Below are 18606 nucleotides of genomic sequence, written 5' to 3' on the forward strand. Positions count from 1 at the left end.
TAGCAGCGTTTAGCTTGGTGAATAAGCTTTAATTGAAGCAACAATTTTTTTCTTTTTTTCACATGCTAGTGCTGGGGCTTTATCTGTTCACAGCTGACTCTACCACTTGAGCCACACCTCCAATTCCAGTGTTTAGCTTTTTAATTGGAGATAAGAGTCTTGTGGATCTTCCTGCCCAGGCTGCCTTTGAATAGCAATTCTTAGGTCTTAGCCTTCTGAGTAGCTGAGTTTATAGGAGTGACATACCAGCACCTGGTGCACCAATGCTATTTTTATTGTCCTGTAAATGGGTTGATGGAAAGATAATATAAACATTCCTAGTGGGGCATTTTAAACTGTTGGTCTGAAAACCAAATTAGTGATTTAATTTGAGCTGTGTTGGGAGGACTTAGTAATTTCTGTTTTATGCTTTGTAATATATTGAAGTGTATTAGCTTGCATGTTGCAAATGATTCTTAAACCTTCATGAATCAAAGGTTTTAGAAAAAAGGACTTCTGGTTCTGAGATAGAGAATGAGCCCTTTGTATGTGAAACCTGACTTGCTCGTGTCTGCTGGGTCTCCAGCAGTCCCCTGCCAGCGGCTGGATGGCTGTTGTGTTGCCTGCTTGTGCAGCAGAGTACACAGAGCACAAGGTCTCTGCCCTGGTGGCACTCCCGTGTGAGCCCTTGTGGGTGAGATTGTGGGGTGCCTCAGGAAAGTTTTGTGGTAACTTCCTAGTTTTACCATCTACTTAGACCTCTAAAACAGTGTAGCTTTACATAGGGATATATTCTTGGATATTTTTCATGTAAGTTGAGTCACACATCATAGCCAGAGGTTACTCTCATTTCACTTTTTAGAGTGTTTGAAATTAGGGTGCAAAGGATGGGCTTAGGGTCCAACTTGGGAAAGAGGCCCTGGGTGGGGTCCTTCTCCGCCCTCTGTGAACACTACTGGGCCTTATGTCTGCCTTCCTCCCATGTGCTCTTCATCTTCATCTGTGTCCTTCAACGGCCAGTTAGTGTGTGGTGTCTTCCTCTCATGTGCTCTTCATCTGTGTCCTTCAGCAGTCACTCAGTGTGTGGGCTATGGAAATCTTGGGGTGGAGAAGACCTGATCTGAAGCCACATTGCTCAGTGACTTCATACCAGTCCCAGTCCCCAGCAGTGATAGTGGGACAGAGACTCTACCCCATGACCCTGTATCTCCTCCTTGCTTTTCAACAAGACCAGAACAGTGGGTGTTTGGACAGTTCCTGGGATACGGATAGGGGTCTTACGCCTTTGTGCCCATATGCTGAAGCATAGCTCACAGGGTGAGGAGTGGGGCCTCCTGAACTCTCTTGGCAGTCCACAAGACTGCCTCATGGAGTAGCCAAAGCTGGGAAGTGCACCTTTGAGCAGGCCCACAAAGCCTGTCAGATGCAACTGATTCTAGACTGATCCTAATCATCAGGAAAAGGTGGTTCGCCTTAGCACCTGTTCTGTGCTTTGTTCTTGCCACTCACTGGGTGGGTTGTATTGGAGAGGCACTGCAAGGATCCCAGACTAGGCTTTGCAGTCCTAGTTGTTTGTGGGGCTTGTGAGGCCAGTTAGTCTTGTTGCCATTTGCCTCTGGGTGTCCTCTGTCCATATGGGGTGTTCAAGGGTGGTGGCAAGCTCCTGTCTCTTAACTCTGTTGAGGGCAAGGGGGAGATGGCGTTCCCGTCTTAGGTGAGTGGGCTTGCCCAGCTGAGCCATAGCCTGTGCAGCTTCTGCCTTTCCAAGTAGTGGGCCTTGTGAATAGTGCACCCTCGTGTGGTCAGCGCTCCTTGAATGCACCCACGTCTTCTGAACAAGGAGAAGCCTTATGAAACATTGCTTTGTAAAGGAGACTTGTTCTCTCTTCTGTTTTATTTTTCACAAGCTTCTCTGGTCTGGTGCATGTCTTGCTGATGAGTGTGGTGCAGATGAGGCTGTAACCGTGAGGATGGATGCACTACCAATATCAGGGCCATACAGGTGTCTTTGGGACAGCAGCCCCATGGTTCCTTAGCACTCAGCCATCCCACTCCATCCCTTCACTGGAAACTTGGTGTTCCTAGTGGCATTTGGTTTCAAGTTGAATGGCTTAACATTTACCTAATTGTTTCTGACTTAGAGCTATGGGACAAGGACTGAATGGTTGAGGCTTTCATTAGCTATTTGAGGCAGTATCTGTGTTCAGAGACCATCATTTCACTTAGCTGAGGGAACTAAAATGACACCTGTTGTCAAAAAGGCAAACTGTGTGTTCCCTTCTCTAATGAGAACAGTGCTGCACACCCTGCCTGGCAGGGTAGCTGCTTACATCGGCTCATGAGAGTTCTCCCTGAGAACACCAGCTCTGGCTCCCAGGCTAATCACACCACTGTGCTTTGCTATCTGGCTGTCAGGTCCTCCCCAGAGAAGGATCCTTGGGCAAAATACCTGGGCATTTGTTTTTAAAACAAGCCAACAGCCCAGGCAGCACTAGCTAGCTATCGGTGCAGGTTGTGCATTTGTTTTGAAAGCTATTTTTCGTTTGTTTTTTGGTCTCTCTTTAGTGCCATGGAAGGATACAGTTTTTCCTTGTCTGTCTCATTAAATGAAGTCAGTCCAGACATGGGATGGTAACGCTGGCGGCCATGGAGGTGCCTCTGCAATGTGGACACCACTGTGTTCTCCGCACAAGAGCCGGCCATGTCTGTTCTGGGCTGGCTGCGGCTTCTTGATGCTTTTGCCAAGTGAAGAAGATACCCAAGCTAGAGGTGAAGCAGCACCGTGCCCAAGCAGTTGTGTGGGCATCTGCTTTGTCTCTGTCCTTCCTTTCTCACTGTGCTGGTGAGGCACAGTAGCAGCCACAGATGTGAGTGGATGACACTGATGGCAGCATCATGACATGCAGATATCTGATTGTTCTGAATTCTTTTCTGACTAGGTGATTGGTACGCCTCAGAGACCAGCAGCATCAAACACTATTGTGGTAGGAAGCCCACACACCCCCAGCACTCACTTTGTGTCCCAGAACCAGCCGTCTGACTCCTCACCTTGGTCTGCTGGGTGAGCACCCCCTGCCCAATGGTGGCAATGTCTAGAATGTCCTCTTCCCCAAGGGACCATGTGTCATATAGTCTGTGGTGGGGTGTCCATGCATGCTGAGATTAAGCTCCAAACCCATCACTGTCTGTGGGATACTGAGGTGTGAGCCCCCTAGTCTGGCAGCTGTTCTTTCCAGGGTAAGAGCTCTAGCTCAAGAAGAGGAAGATGCTGATCTCCATCTTGTTGCTGCTACTCTGAAACTTTCACTGTTGAGCTGGGGTAAATGTCCTGCCAGGTCTGCACTACCGTGCAGTGTGTCCCCATGTGCATGGTTTTCCTTGAAGACCAGTTATGTGTCTTCCCTTACAACCACATGCGCTCCTAGGTGTGATGATGCATACCTGCAGTCCCAGCTACTCAGAAGGTAGAGGCAGGAGGATCATGAATTCAAGACCAGTCCAAAGTTATTGAGATTTTTTTTCCTCTGAAAAATTCAAAATAAAACAAAAAAGATGCTAGTGATGTAGCTCAAGTAGTAGAGTGCTTGCTTGCATGTGCAAGGGTGATCCCAGACCCACAGAGATCACACGTTCACACTACTCTACAACCACATCTGTTGTGGTTTGCTACGGCAAAAGTCATCATCACCCAGAACTTAGCCAGAAGGAGCTTGGTGACCTTGTTCCCCGGATGGTGACTTAACTATAGTCACGTTTGGTATCTCCTCCCAGTCTACAGCCTGTGCTGACATGTGTCCACAGTTGTGGTAGCCTGTGAAGTTGGCCCTGAAAATCTCTAGATTTCCACTAACATGCATATCTGATACCAGTCAACATCTTTAGAACAGTGGTGCTAGCGTGTTTTATGGATCAGACACACACTGGTTCCTGCCCTTTGGATGTCTGCCCACCTTTCCCGACATCTGAAGGCTCAGGTGTGTGATCTGGTCTCGTAAGCGTTTTCTTTCTGACCTTAGACACGTGGACACCTGCCCATGTCCTCAGTGCCTGGGGGTGTGTGGCGTCTGCACATAGGGCCTCGTGTAGTTGGTAGTCTTTCTCGTATCTGAATTCTAGGCTGTTTCCAAGAATGCTGATAGTGTCTCCTTTTCTGTGTGTTTTTAGGAAGCGTAACAGGAAAGGTGAAAAGAATGGCAAGGGCCTGCGGCATTTCTCTATGAAGGTGTGTGAGAAGGTGCAGAGAAAGGGGACCACCTCCTACAACGAGGTGGCTGATGAGCTGGTGGCAGAGTTCAGTGCTGCTGATAACCACATCCTACCAAATGAGTCAGTAAGTGCTGGGTAAGGCTGGGGCCAGGGCCTCAGGACCCCTCACTAGAGCACCCTTGGGGCCAGGGCCTCAGGACCCCTCACTGGGGCGCTCTCAGGACCAGGGCCTCAGGACCTCTCAATAGAGCACACTTGGGATCTCAGGACCTCTCACTAGAGCTCGCTCGAGGCCAGGGCCTTAGGACCACCCCTCACTAGAGCACACTTGGGGCCAGGGCCTCAGGACCCCTCACTGGGCACACTCTGGGCCTCAGGACCCCTCACGGGGCATGCTCCAGGCCAGGGCCTCAGGACCCCTTACAAGGGCGCACTCGGGGCCAGGGCCTCAGGACCCCTCACTGGGGCACACTCGGGGGCTCAGGACTCCTCACTAGAGCGGCACTTGTTTTATGTAGCAAGTTGCAGACAGATGGGGACATTTCTGTACCAGTCTGAGGTGGGCCTAGTCATCTGCAGAGGACAGGTCAGGAGGAATGCTCCCTGAGCCAACGTGACATACCACCCAAGGCTGTGCTCAGGGCCTAACACCTGAAGTGCGCTGGTCTGTCAGCCCTGTGCATACTGGGAAGGGTGCTGCTCTGTGTTTCCCAGGCTTATGACCAGAAGAACATCCGGCGGCGTGTCTATGATGCCTTAAATGTGCTGATGGCCATGAACATCATCTCCAAGGAGAAAAAGGAGATCAAGTGGATCGGCCTGCCCACCAACTCTGCTCAGGAGTGCCAGAACTTAGAGGTGTTCACAGCTTTCTTTTCCATAGTGTTCTTTAGATTTACCCCAGAACACCCTGTCTCAGACAGATGTCCTGGGTTACTGGCAGGCTCTGAGTGCTTATCCTCACGGTGGGCCTCATGAGCTGCTCAAGCTTTGTCACTAGGAAGTTTTGCCTCCGACTACATGTCTAAACCCCAACAGAGCTTAGTTCTTGGCCCTTGTTTTCAGGGCTTTATTTTGTTTTTGTCTTTCATTACAGCTGTATTCACGAAAGGAAATGGTGGGGTCAGGAGTAGTGTGTGAAGTTTCAGGGATGTTGGTCTTCATCTGTACCTTCTGCCATGTCCACACTTGCCCCAGTTGCCTTGCTGAGAGTTGTGGAGGTGTGGTGCGGAGAGCAGATAGCTGTGGTGCCATGCAGACTGGGTTCGTCCAGCCCAGCAGCCACCTGCTCATGGGTCTATCTCCACAGGTGGAGCGGCAGCGGAGGCTGGAGAGAATCAAGCAGAAGCAGTCCCAGCTTCAGGAGCTTATCCTGCAGGTAGGTAGATGGCCCCTCCTCCTGAGACTCAACGAGTTTTGCAAATGCTTGCTGGGCTCCTCCCCTGGGTGTGGTCGGTGGTGGGGTAAGGGGCCACCAATGGAGCCCTGTAGCATCTAGTGACACCTGGGAGTCCTGTCACAGTCCCCAGCCCCTCACAAGGCTGCCTGAAACTTGATCCCACCCACTGAAGGGCAGGGTTTGGAATCCACCAGCTGGGGAGCTCACCTTTTCCTTTGGCATCAGCCAGGGCACCAAGTAGATCTTGGGAACTGGACCCAAGAGAGAAGCAGGGATAGCCTCTGTTCCAGTCTGTGGTTGCCTGTACAATGTGTGTATTGCATGCCTGTGCTGTAGCATAAGTGCCTGCTTGTTGGAGATCAGTGGGTGCACTTGCTTCTGTGGGGAGGCCGTGAGGGTGGATCAGCTGTCTTTGCACCGCAGAAAGTTGTGGGTACACAGCCATGGCAGGAATAAACACTGCCTCTGGATTTGGTCCTGCTGGAAGGAGAGGTCCTTCACCCTAACACCCTTAGTCTAGGACAGGGTGTCCCCTCCCTGTGGTGTAACCAGGTGGCCGCAGGGACTCGCTTTCATTGTGGCTGAATTGTCTGTGTTGTGTCTCCCATGTTGATCATCTGAGGCCCCAGCTCCCCACGTGTACCCTTCCCTTGGCAGCACACCCCAAGACCCAGTGAGGGTTGTTCCCTCACAGTCTGGGTCCCTGCTGTCCACCGGGAAGAAGCAGAAGGGTTAAGTTGGCAATGACTGCTACCAGGGTGTCTCTTCCTCTTTTCCAGCAAATTGCCTTCAAGAACTTGGTGCAGAGAAACCGCCAGGCAGAGCAGCAGGCCCACCGACCACCCCCACCTAACTCGGTCATCCACCTGCCCTTCATCATTGTCAACACCAGCAGGAAGACAGTCATTGACTGCAGCATTTCCAATGACAAGTATGTTGGTGTGGGGCTCACATGTGGCACAAATCTCTCTGTGTGTGTGTGTGTGTGTGTGTGTGTGTGTGGTACTAGAGTGTGCACTAGGCCCTCTACCACTTGAACCATGCCCCTATCCCTTCTTTCTTAAGTGATTTCTCAAGAGTTTTTTGCAGGGCTGACCTCATGTTGGGAACTTCCTACTAGGGCTTCCCACATAGTTGGAGTGACAGGTATATGTCATTACTCCTGGCTTGTTTGTTGGCAGGGTGGGAGGGGGGAGGAGAGCAGGGAGAAGTAGTTTCTAGCTAGGTGTGTGTGTGTGTGTGTGTGTGTGTGTGTGTGTGTGTGTTATTGAGAATTGAACTCAGGGCTTTGTACTTGTTTACATTGCTTGCTCTGCTGGTGTTCCACTTGAGACATACCATACCTCTAGCCCTATTTTTGTTGTTGTTTTGTTTTTTTGTCGGTCATGGGGCTTGAACTCTGGGTCTGAACACTGTCCCTCAGCTCTACAGGTCAAGGCTAGCACTCTAGTGCTTGAGCCACTGCTCCACTACTAGTTTTCTGAGTGGTTTATTGGAGATAAGAGTCTCATGGACTTTCCTGCCTGGGCTAGCATTGAACCATAATCCTCAGATCTCAGTCTCCTGAGATAGCTAGGATTACAGGCGTGAGCCACTGGTGTCCCACTTTAGCCCTGTTTTTTTTTTGCTGGTTATTTTGGAAGTAGACTCTGACAGGCTGCTTTTCTACCTCTGTTGGCTTTGAACCTGAACCTCCAGATTTCAGCCTCCAGAAGTAGCTAGGATTATGGATATGAGCCATCAGTGGCTGGCTAAGGATGTCACTAACTTTTTGCCTGGGCTGGTCTTGAACTGTGGTTCTCCTGATTTCTGCCTGTGGTCACAGATGAGTCACTGTGCCCCTCTTGGCAACTCTTTTTTTGGGTGCATAGTGAGGACTTCCTCTTGAATACTGCAAAGCAGCAATACAGCCACCACCAGGCCCTGTAGCAATACGGCGATTACCCATGCTGTAGCAATACCCATGCTGCTTTGGTCCTGAGTTCATGCTTTGTGCTATGCAGTGCTGGGTGTGGGGATAATAGCCTAACCCACGTGTCTTCCCCAACTCGGAAGGCCCCGTCCCCTGACAGTGCCCCTCCCTCCCCACAGATTTGAGTACCTGTTCAACTTTGATAACACGTTTGAAATCCACGACGACATTGAAGTGCTCAAGCGAATGGGCATGGCATGTGGGCTGGAGTCAGGGAGCTGCTCTGCCGAAGACCTCAAAATGGCAAGAAGCTTGGTACCAAAAGCTCTGGAACCATATGTGACAGGTCAGTCCTGCTCTGTGACCACAGTGTAGCTGAGCTCCTGCCCCAGCACTGGGCCTCTGTCTGTAGGCTGGGATGGACATGGACCCGCTGTTACCCAGTCTGCTGTTGGAGCCCTCAAGTGGCCCTTGTGGAGTGGAAGTTTGTGGTTTGAAGCCAGCTGGTGCAGAAAATGTCTGTCCCTGCAGTCCCTCCCAGCCCACTGTGCCGCTCTGTGAGGACAGGGGACATGGTGCTGGCTGTCCCTGCAGTCCCTCCCAGCCCACTGTGCCGCTCTGTGAGGACAGGGGACATGGTGCTGGCTGTCCCTGCAGTCCCTCCCAGCCCACTGTGCCGCTCTGTGAGGACAGGGGACATGGTGCTGGCTGTCCCTGCAGTCCCTCCCAGCCCACTGTGCCGCTCTGTGAGGACAGGAGACATGGTGCTGGCTGTCCCTGCAGTCCTCCCAGCCCACTGCGCTGCTCTGTGAGGACAGAGGACATGGTGCTGGCTGTCTGTAGTCCTCCCAGCCCACTGCGCTGCTCTGTGAGGACAGGGGACATGGTGCTGGCTGTCCCTGCAGTCCCTCCCAGCCCACTGCGCTGCTCTGTGAGGACAGAGGACATGGTGCTGGCTGTCCCTGCAGTCCTCCCAGCCCACTGCGCTGCTCTGTGAGGACAGAGGACATGGTGCTGGCTGTCTGTAGTCCTCCCAGCCCACTGCGCTGCTCTGTGAGGACAGGGGACATGGTGCTGGCTGTCCCTGCAGTCCCTCCCAGCCCACTGCGCTGCTCTGTGAGGACAGGGGACATGGTGCTGGCTGTCTGTAGTCCTCCCAGCCCACTGCGCTGCTCTGTGAGGACAGGGGACATGGTGCTGGCTGTCCCTGCAGTCCTCCCAGCCCACTGCGCTTCTCTGTGAGGACAGGGTACATGGTGCTGGCTGTCCCTGCAGTCCCTCCCAGCCCACTGCGCTGCTCTGTGAGGACAGAGGACATGGTGCTGGCTGTCTGCAGTCCTCCCAGCCCACTGCGCTGCTCTGTGAGGACAGGGGACATGGTGCTGGCTGTCCCTGCAGTCCCTCCCAGCCCACTGCGCCGCTCTGTGAGGACAGAGGACATGGTGCTGGCTGTCTGCAGTCCTCCCAGCCCACTGCGCTGCTCTTTGAGGACAGGGGACATAGTGCTGGCTGTCCCTGCAGTCCTCCCAGCCCACTGCGCTGTTCTGTGAGGACAGGGGACATGGTGCTGGCTGTCCCTGCAGTCCTCCCAGCCCACTGCGCTGCTCTGTGAGGACAGGGGACATGGTGCTGGCTGTCCCTGCAGTCCTCCCAGCCCACTGCGCCGCTCTGTGAGGACAGAGGACATGGTGCTGGCTGTCTGCAGTCCTCCCAGCCCACTGCGCTGCTCTTTGAGGACAGGGGACATAGTGCTGGCTGTCCCTGCAGTCCTCCCAGCCCACTGTGCCGCTCTGTGAGGACAGAGGACATGGTGCTGGCTGTCCCTTGCAGTCCTCCCAGCCCACTGTGCCGCTCTGTGAGGACAGGGGACATGGTGCTGACTGTCCCTGCAGTCCTCCCAGCCCACTGTGCTGCTCTGTGAGGACAGAGGACATGGTGCTGGCTGTCTGTAGTCCTCCCAGCCCACTGTGCTGCTCTGTGAGGACAGAGGTGTGCTGACTGTAACTGCAGTCCTCCCAGCCCACTGTGCCGCTCTGTGAGGACAGAGGACATGGTGCTGGCTGTCCCTGCAGTCCTCCCAGCCCACTGCGCTGCACTGTGAGGACAGGGGGCATGGTGCTGGCTGTCTGCAGTCCTCCCAGCCCACTACATTGCTCTGTGAGGACAGAGGTGTGCTGACTGTCCCTGCAGTCCTCCCAGCCCACTGTACCACTCTGTGAGGACAGGGGACATGGTGCTGGCTGTCCCTGCAGTCCTCCCAACCCACTGTGCTGCTCTGTGAGGACAGGGGGCATGGTGCTGGCTGTCTGTAGTCCTCCCAGCCCACTGTGCTGCTCTGTGAGGACAGGGGGATGTACTGACTGGACTCTGGCTCTGGCCGTGTGGCCCGTACCCTGGTGACTTTTTTTCTGAGGCGTTGGGTCCTGGACGAAGACATGAGGGATGTGGCTTCATGGTAAAGCTCATGAAAGTGCTTGTTTTCCTATTGTTCCAAATTTGTGGTGTGGAATTATTTATTCTCTGAGGAGAGTCCATAATTCTGCTTTGCAACTCAAGGGCTCCAACTCATCCTGAGCTTGTAATGCCGTGGAGACCTGCTGGAGTCTCAGATGTCACAGAACCAGATGCCAAGGTGTTCAGCATTTCCTACTCTCTGGTACCCCTTGTTGAGGTGATGCCAACAGCCTTCCCTAAGGAGTGTGCACATGTGCCGCAAGGTCCTGCTGGCTTGGACATGCACCTGGGGCCCTGCCTGCTCCATGCGTTGGATAGAAAACACCAGGTCTCTTTGAGCTGGCCAGGCCCAGTGTGTGTACTTCTTTGCTTACGCCTTTTGGAGTCTCCCTTGGCTTTGTTGTTATTTGCTCCCTTTTTCTTTCTCTGCAGAAATGGCTCAGGGATCCATTGGTGGGGTGTTCATCACGACATCAGGCCCTGCCTCCAATGGGACACGGCTTTCTGCCAGGTAACAGGGTTGTGGGTGGGCATCCTCTGGCCTTTGGTGTGGCAGCCTCTTGCTTGCTGTTTGCCGTACCCAGAGCTGGACTCTTCATGGTGTCTGCCCCTGCCACAAAGGTGCAGCTCAGGAGCCACTCCATGCCGCCCCTGTGGAAAGACACGCAATAAAATGGGAGGAGAAAAATGGCCACAGTTCACTGTCCCTGACAGCCCAAGTGACAAGCGGTCTTCTCAGAGCTGTTTTTCTTCTCTCAGAACCCACCTAGCATCATAGCATATGCATAATTTTGCCTTCTGCTTTTTCACTATAATTTATTTTTGGTTACTGAAGACCGTACTTAAATGCATATGTATTTGTATTAACCTTTGGCTTAGCAGTTCCAGAGAGCAGAATGATGCCCCTGATATTTACATGAATGCTCCCATGGTAACTGTGAGATGGCTTTTTTTTTGGCCATGGGACTTGGGGGCTATCCCTCAGCTCTTCAGAGCGCTCTACTGCTTGAGCCGCAGTGCCACTTCTGGTTTTCTAGTGCTTTATTGGAGATAAGAGTCACAGACTTTTATGCCCAGGCTGGCTTTGAACCGTGACCTTCAGATCTCAGCCTCCTGAGTAGCTAGGATTACAGGCGTGAGCCACGGATGCCCAGCTGTGAAGATGGCTTTTATGGTAAATATTAGCACAATGTAGCAGTGGATTTACTGCCTTTTTTATTGCAGGAGTTTATTTTTTATAGTTTATTTTGTATATTTTATTGCAGGAGTTCTAAACTTAAACATATGTAAGATGTTAAATTTAGCTGTGTATTGAGGTGCATTCGTAGCATTCATGCAGGTCCAACAGGGATTGATGAGATAGAGCTGGGCTGACCAGGGCAGGTGTGCTTTGCAGGCCCTGTGCATGAGGGCCAGGCCAGGAGCAGCTGTTTGGGCTCTGTGCAGGCCCTGTGAGCCTGGCCACCTCACCTATCCTGAACAGGACTTTGTGTGAGGATTAGTGAGGGGACATTGTGAGCATCTGTTTGTCACAGTGTGATTAGCTCTCCTAAAGTGCAGTTTTTCTCATTTGTCCTGATTTCTAGGTGTGTGTGTGTGTGTGTGTGTGTGTGTGTGTGTGTGTGTGTGTGTGTGTGTGTGTGTGTGTGTGTGTGTGTGTGTGTGTGTGTGTGTGTGTGTGTGTGTGTGTGTGTGTGTGGTGATGTCAGTCTGCAGAATATTTAAGAAAAATTTAAGTTTGAGGAGGTTTTTTTTGTTGTTGTTTGTTTGCTTTATCAGCTATGAGGCTTGAACTGAGGACCTGGTGCTATCCCAGAGCTGTTTTTTACTCAATACTATGTCTTTACCACTTTGAGCCATAGCACCACTTCTAGTTTTTGGTGGTTAATTGGAAAAGAGCCTCATGAGATAAGAGTCTCATGGACTTTCTTGCCTGGGCTGGCTTTGAACTTCAATCTTCAGATCTCAGCCTCCTGAGTAGCTAGGATCATTGGCATGAGCCACTAGGATCTGGTTTAAGTTTGAGTATTTTTTAAAAATTTAATTGTGGTCAGGTACCAGTGGCTTGTATCTATTATGTATGTACTGAGGAAGCTGAACCTGGAGGATCTCGTTCAAGGCCAGACTGGACAAGTCTTGAGACTCTTATTTCCAATTAACAAGCAAAATGCAAGATTAGAGGCATGCTACTAGTAGTCAAGAGCAAGAAAGCTGAGAGAGAGTATAAGCTTGGTACCAGCATAAAAATAAGATTAATTATATGGCCTGGCACAATGGCTCAAACTTTAACGTTAGCTACTTGTGTGGTGGGAATAAGGGGATCTCTGTCCTGGAAGCCAGACCTGAGAGAATTCATCTTTACGGGTGGCTGCACGTGGTGATGTGTGTCTTACCCAGCTACAGAAGAAGCATAACGGGTGAGTGCCTGTTGTCTCCAAGGACAGGAGGGCACAGTAGAAGGTTTCTGTTCTGGTTTCTGTTGTACCTAAATGAAATCCTATCTTGGAAATTACCCACACCAGAAAGGTCTTAGGCATTCTTGGCAAGGGCTCTACTACTGAGCTGAATTCATGGCCTGGGCACTGTCCATGAGCTCTTTTGCCCAAAGCTAGCATTCTGCCACTTTGAGCCACAATGTCACTTCTGCCAATTAACCACTTTTCTAGTGATTAATTGGGATAAAGAGTCTCATGGATTTTCCTGCCCAGGTTGACTTTGAACTGTGATCCTTAGAGTTCAGACTCCTGAGTGGCTAGGATTATGGTGTGAGTCCTTAGCTCCTGGCTTGGGTGGCCCTTTCCACACTGTGCCCCGCCCTGCGTGGCCCTATCCACATCAATTGGGCTTCCCATGGAAAAGCAGTTGGGTGTAGGGAAAGCTGGCTTCAGTAGCAATGTGATAGAAGACTGCATGAAAGCATATTTAGGTGGCTCCAGAGTTTGTAACAACTTCTGACTTGTTTTGCTAGGCTAAAAATCCAGATTTGGTTACTTTGCTAAAAGGAATAACACATGTTTATGGCTGAACATCCCATATGTGGAGTTACTTGGCCAGAAGTATACATGTGTTGATAAACACTAGTAAATGGCATTGGAATGTGTGCGTGAGGTTGATTGTTTGTTGAGTGGCATCTCAGCTCTAGCCTGTGGAGAGTAGTGGTGCTGCCCTCTCTTGGGTTCTGATCCATGTTACTCAATTGTGTGTGTGTGTGGGGGGGGGGGGGCGGGGTGGTGTGCTGGGGCTGGAACTCAGTGTCTCATGTATGTCAGGTAGCACTCCCTGTGCTGCATTTCTGGACCTGGCCACCATACAGAGCCAATCCTCACCTTCTACACAGTGCACTGTACTCAGTTGTGGGGAAAAGGCCCGATCCGGCTCTGTGCAGTTAGCTGTTCACACTGAGAGTAAGCACAGGGGCACCAGCGGCACACCAGTGAGCACCCTGACGGGTGGGGCGGGTCGCAGTCATGCAGTTCCATTGGGGAGTTTGTGCAGCCCATCCTTGTGCTGTCAGAGTAGGACACACCGCTGACCTCACCTGGCCTCCTGTCCCCACAGTGACTTGAGCAATGGTGCCGATGGAATGCTAGCCACAAGCTCCAATGGGTCCCAGTACAGCGGCTCCAGGGTGGAAACCCCTGTGTCCTATGTTGGGGAGGATGATGATGATGACGATGACTTCAACGAGAATGATGAAGAAGACTGAGTTCCCGACTTGCAGATACTTTCCCCTCCAAATTCAGCTTCAGGAAAATGTGCTTAGAGAAGACAAACTTGTTTTTTATTATTGTGGGTTTTCTGTTTGTTTTTGGCTTACTCCCAAGAAGACATTGTAAGCCGTGGAGTTGAGATGCACACTTCCAATAAGCAGGAGTCGTTGGTGGGTGTGGGGCATGTGTGGGGTGTGCCGCTGTGCGCCTTCCATGCCAGTGTGCCGGTGCAGGGCCTCTGCTTACTCTAGGATTCTGTGTTTTCACTTTGTTTTTAAATTCAGAGTCATTTTTGCCCCTCATCAATTCTTACTGGGTTTGCTGCGGAATCGTCCTGCACCCACCAGGGACGGGTGGTGTGCCCCTTGCCTCCTGGGGTCCCTGCCGCGCGTTAACGCCTCGCTGGGTGCTGGGTGGCCCCCTTGTGGGCGGCATCAGGCTCCAGGGTTAGTTTTTCATTCTTTAAATCATGCAGTGTCCAAAGAACCAAGCAGATAGCAAAGCTCTACATTTTAAACAGTAAGCGCCATAAATTTTATTATGACTATTTTTCCTTAAATTATATTGACTGTTGTGGTCCCATCAGGTTTGAAGGCTTTTTTCCTCTATTTCAACAACAAATTGCAAAGTACTTTTTTTGTTTGTTTTCGCTTTGTTTGGTAAAGGTTTACTGCCATGCTGGCGCAGTTATGGAAACTGTCTGGAAGGTTTATTGCTTATGGTAAAATTTGCCTGATTTATTACAGGCAATGTTTGGAAACTTTTTATTATATAGTTGTTTACATACTTATAAGTCTATCATTTAAAGACATGTACTGAAACAAATGTTGTATTTGTTTCACGAGCATCTTCCTGTAATCTATTATAAAGTTGAAATTAAACATAGAGAATGTTTTAACAGTTTTTTAACTCAAAATTTGTCAATCATTTTTAATAGTTCTTTTTTTATAAAAAGAAAAAGGAATTTAAGGACAGGCAGTAGTCTCTTAAAATTTATTCACAAAAAAACCGTTAACTGCACAGTTGCTGTCAGCTGCCTGTTCTAAACGATAGTCTTTTTATTGAAACACAAATAAACTTTTCTGTAATATTTTATGGAATATAAAGAGACTTTAATTGTTTGACTTGTTTAACTTGGCACTGTTAGTTTTTATTAATAAAACGCGCATGGGCATTTTAAACAAGCTCTGTGTTTCTCTAATTCAGGATTATTGTCTAGAAATTGCACAGCTTGTTAGCTTCATTTCACATGTGAGTGGAAAAATGGGCAGTTGTACCAGCTATGTCCTGTGGCCATGTGTCCCTTCTGCCATCTGGAGTGACGGGGGATACCTCCTGCTACTTGGGGTGGCGTAGGAGGTGAGCAGTGGCACATTCAAGGTGAGGTAAGGCAGCGAGCACCATTTTTCTAGATGCCTGTGGTGCAGAGGAAGTTTATTTCTTGACTCTTTCCTCAATTGTAAAAGATGAGGTATATTTTACAGATTTGACTAAGAAACCAGGATTGTTAAAGTACTCTGGAAAGATGACTGAGAGGAAGAAGCCATTCTGGGCACCTGTTCCCTTGCCTGACAATTGTCCTGTAAGAATCTGCCAAGTGTAAGGTCTGGAACTGAGTCTATAACTCCTGGGTCCTCCAAAGGATGTGTGGGAGTACAGCACCTGCTTGGTGGCTGGTGGGAGCCATGGTGGACAGAGAGCTCTGTTCCTGAGTGTGGAGGTGTGCCCTTGGATTGCTAACTGCTCTTCTCTTCACAGAGGTGCAGAAAAGTTTGCTGCTTCCCGGAGGTGCCCTTTCCGCCCTGTGCTGCGTATGGTCATGGGAACTGTACCCCCTTCTACCTCTGCCCACGCCTCTTAATTTTTCTCTTTCCACTAAGACTGAAGAGACTGGCACACTAAAAAAGCAACTTTGTTTAGGGGAATTTAGAGAGTGGTTGTGCCTCAGAGTAAAGACCTGAGAAGACCTTCAGTAGGCATCTCAAGGTGAACTCCAGCACGGATGGTCTTCAGTTTCCAAAAATCAAACCCAGAACGCAGTAAGTAATAAGTTCAACAAGCCCTGGGAGATGGAAATCACCTTCTGGCCACTACATTATCATATTTGCATGTCCAGTGTTCAACAGAAAGTTATAGTGTATACGGAGAAAGCATGCAGGTATAGAAGGAAAATAAATCAGACACTGTCTCTGCAAAAGATGTCATAGCAGACATCTTGGACAGTACTTGAAAACGTACTCAAAAGATACATGGGGACCTAAGTAAGGAAGAAGAGAAAGTATAAAAACTGGATTGGGAACAAAATGGAAACATCAGTTAAAGAGACAAAGCCTAAAAAGAAATAAAGTTCTGGGGCTGCAAAGCAAGCATAATTAGAAGATTCACAGGAAGAGTCAGGCAGAATTGTTAAATTTGGAGATGGGACAATGGAAAGTCCTGAGTCTGAGGAATAGACAGATTGAAGAAGACACATGGAAATTCATCCAGATGGCCAGCAAGTATATCCTGAATGAATCTTGAGAAAGAACTGAATATTTGCCGATTCAGTGGCTAGAAACACCAACTTAAGTGGAGGACATGAATAAAGTGTTTAAAAAGCTTAAGAAATTCCAAGTAAAGTGAACTCAGACCCACAGCAAACTTCTAAAAGACAATGTTAAAAGCATCAAGAAATGAAAAATTGTTACATGTAAATGTCCTTGACAACATGATCTAGAAATCTGCCAACCAGGGAGCCATGATGCATCAGGTCAATATATTAAAATTGCTAAAAGGAAAATAAAAGCTGTCCTGAAAGACGTCTGTGTCTCACTGGCTGTCCTAAGACTTTCTGATCAAAGCTAGGGAGTTTTTTAGTAGAGCTGCCTACAGGCAGTGTACAAGGCCATCCAAACAGGGTGAAGGCCACCAAAGGATGAAGCATTTGGAAATCAGATCCCTGGTGGATATGGACATGGGACCGTTTTCAGTGTTACCACAACTGGTTTGTAATGTGGCTGTTTTCTATATAATTTTAGAGATATGTATTTACAAGACTAGTTCTTGTGTATACCATGTATTAGAGTTTCAATACCCAGTGGGATGTTAAAGTGTAGATTCACATTAAAACGTTACAGCTTTAGAATGTCAGATACTACTTTGGTAACTGCAGAGTAATCTCTAGAATATACATAGAAGGAAACAAAATGAACTTAAGCATTCACTACAGAAATTAAGCACAAGAAGATGGTCATTCAGGAAACAATGGATAGAAAAACCAGTAGAGAAAGTACACTGGTAGGAGTTCTTATCAGTAATCACTTTAAATATAAATGGATTGAATTCTCCAGTTGAGACTAGCTGATAGGATGGATAAAAACATAGTTACCGTGTATGTTGTCTAGCAGATGGTTTAGATGCAAAGATTTTAAGTGAAAGCATGAGAAACATGACTACTACACCAGCACAGAGCAGTGTTGTCTATGCCAGTACCAGAGAAAGCAGATTTTAAATAAAGGTCGTAAGAAGCAAAGGACTATGCAGGACAATAAGTTCAATACAGGAACTCAAAGTTATGCAGATCAACTGAAGATCAATTGAAGGGAGAAATGGTTACAAAAATGATATTTTGGGCTGGGAAGGTGGATCAGTGGTAGAGTACTTGCCTTGCATGCATGAGGCCGTGGGTTTGATTCCTCAGTACCACATAAACAGAAAAATCTGGAGGTGGCACTGTGGCTCAAGTGGTTGAGCACTAGCCTTGAGCTGAAGAGCTGAGGGACAGCACCTAGGCCCAGGACCGACAAAAAGATTTTGGGCCCCACTCCACAATGGATAGAACAGGCAGCCAAGGTACATACATCAAGAGCAACTAGCCCAGAGAAGTAACCAGAACTCACAAAACATGTATGACTGTAGCCAGTAGTAATAAGCTCTTCCCAAGGGGTCATGAGGTATTTAAAAAGACAATCTATTTTGGTTACAGTAAGAGGAAGGTAGAGATATAGAAACTAGAAGATAGAGAAAATTTGGGGAATTGAAAAATGTTCTCTGATTGGGCTTTGATCTTAAGACCTTGCTGCTTGCTTAGACTGGCATGCTACCACTCAAGCTATTCCTCTAGCCCTAACAAACATACCCAATAAATCAAGGAAGAAATCAGGGAAACTACAAAATACTTAGAAATCAGTCAAGTCAAAAACAGCAAAGCTTAAGGCTTGTAGCCAAAGCATTGCAAAAAGAAATGTATAAATAGAGATGGGGAAACAGTTCAAATCAATGTTACAAACTCAGGAAGTAGAGAAAAAAATTGTATTAAAGGAAGGTAATAAAAATTTAAGCAGAATGAAATGGACAGCAAATCAAAACCAAAATCATGATTTGAGAAGTTCAGTAAAATTGATAAATCTTGGGGCTGGGAAGGTGGCTCAGTGGTAGAGTGCTTGCTTGCCTTGCATGCATGAGGCCCTGGGTTTGATTCCTCAGTACCACGTAAGCAGAAAAAGCTGGAAGTGGTGCTGTGGCTCAAGTGGTAGAGTGCTGTCCTTGAGCTGAAGAGCTGAGGGACAGTGCCCAGGCCCAGAGTTCAGGCCCCATGACCTACAGGAAAAAAAAAATCTTTTAGAGGTATAAAAGGGCTAAAATCAGAAATGAAAATTACATTTCTACTGATTGCATTTGTTGTATGTCAATAAATTTTAAAGCTTAGATGAAGAGGATAATTGGTAGAAACAACCCACCAAGGCTTAATCCAAAGATTAGTCTAAACCTAGAACTAGTAAGAGGTAGAGTTTGTCCTAGAAAACCTCCCAGCAGAGAAAAACTTGACCTAGTGGCGTTCTACCACTCTATCAAAGGAACAAGAAGATCATGTCCTAACTCAGTTCTATGCAGCTAGCACAATTGTCATCTTAAAGCCATGCCAAGGCACTAAAGATGTGTGCACATTACACAAAGGCCCTCAAGGC

The 18606-nt window shown here is 48.7% G+C and overlaps 1 protein-coding gene across 4 annotated transcripts in view; it reads left to right on the top strand.

Moving 5' to 3' along the window:
- The window catches only part of Tfdp1 (transcription factor Dp-1), a 45549-nt gene extending 30707 nt beyond the window's left edge, over nucleotides 1-14842 (top strand). For 2 of the 4 annotated variants that reach the window (XM_042696979.1, XM_042696977.1), the window contains exons 5-12: nucleotides 2919-3040; nucleotides 4144-4309; nucleotides 4900-5043; nucleotides 5495-5563; nucleotides 6364-6515; nucleotides 7676-7842; nucleotides 10383-10461; nucleotides 13509-14842. In XM_042696979.1, the coding sequence (XP_042552913.1) occupies nucleotides 2919-3040; nucleotides 4144-4309; nucleotides 4900-5043; nucleotides 5495-5563; nucleotides 6364-6515; nucleotides 7676-7842; nucleotides 10383-10461; nucleotides 13509-13656 (1047 nt within the window). In that variant the 3' untranslated portion in view covers nucleotides 13657-14842. Of the gene's footprint in view, nucleotides 1-2544; nucleotides 2749-2918; nucleotides 3041-4143; nucleotides 4310-4899; nucleotides 5044-5494; nucleotides 5564-6363; nucleotides 6516-7675; nucleotides 7843-10382; nucleotides 10462-13508 lie in introns of all 4 variants that reach the window. The other 2 variants (XM_042696981.1, XM_042696980.1) reach the window with 2 other exon arrangements.
- Nucleotides 14843-18606: the final 3764 nt, after the last annotated feature.

This window comes from Dipodomys spectabilis, unplaced genomic scaffold, assembly GCF_019054845.1.
Source record: "Dipodomys spectabilis isolate Male_0828 unplaced genomic scaffold, ASM1905484v1 ptg000215l, whole genome shotgun sequence".
Taxonomy (NCBI): Eukaryota; Metazoa; Chordata; class Mammalia; order Rodentia; family Heteromyidae; genus Dipodomys; species Dipodomys spectabilis.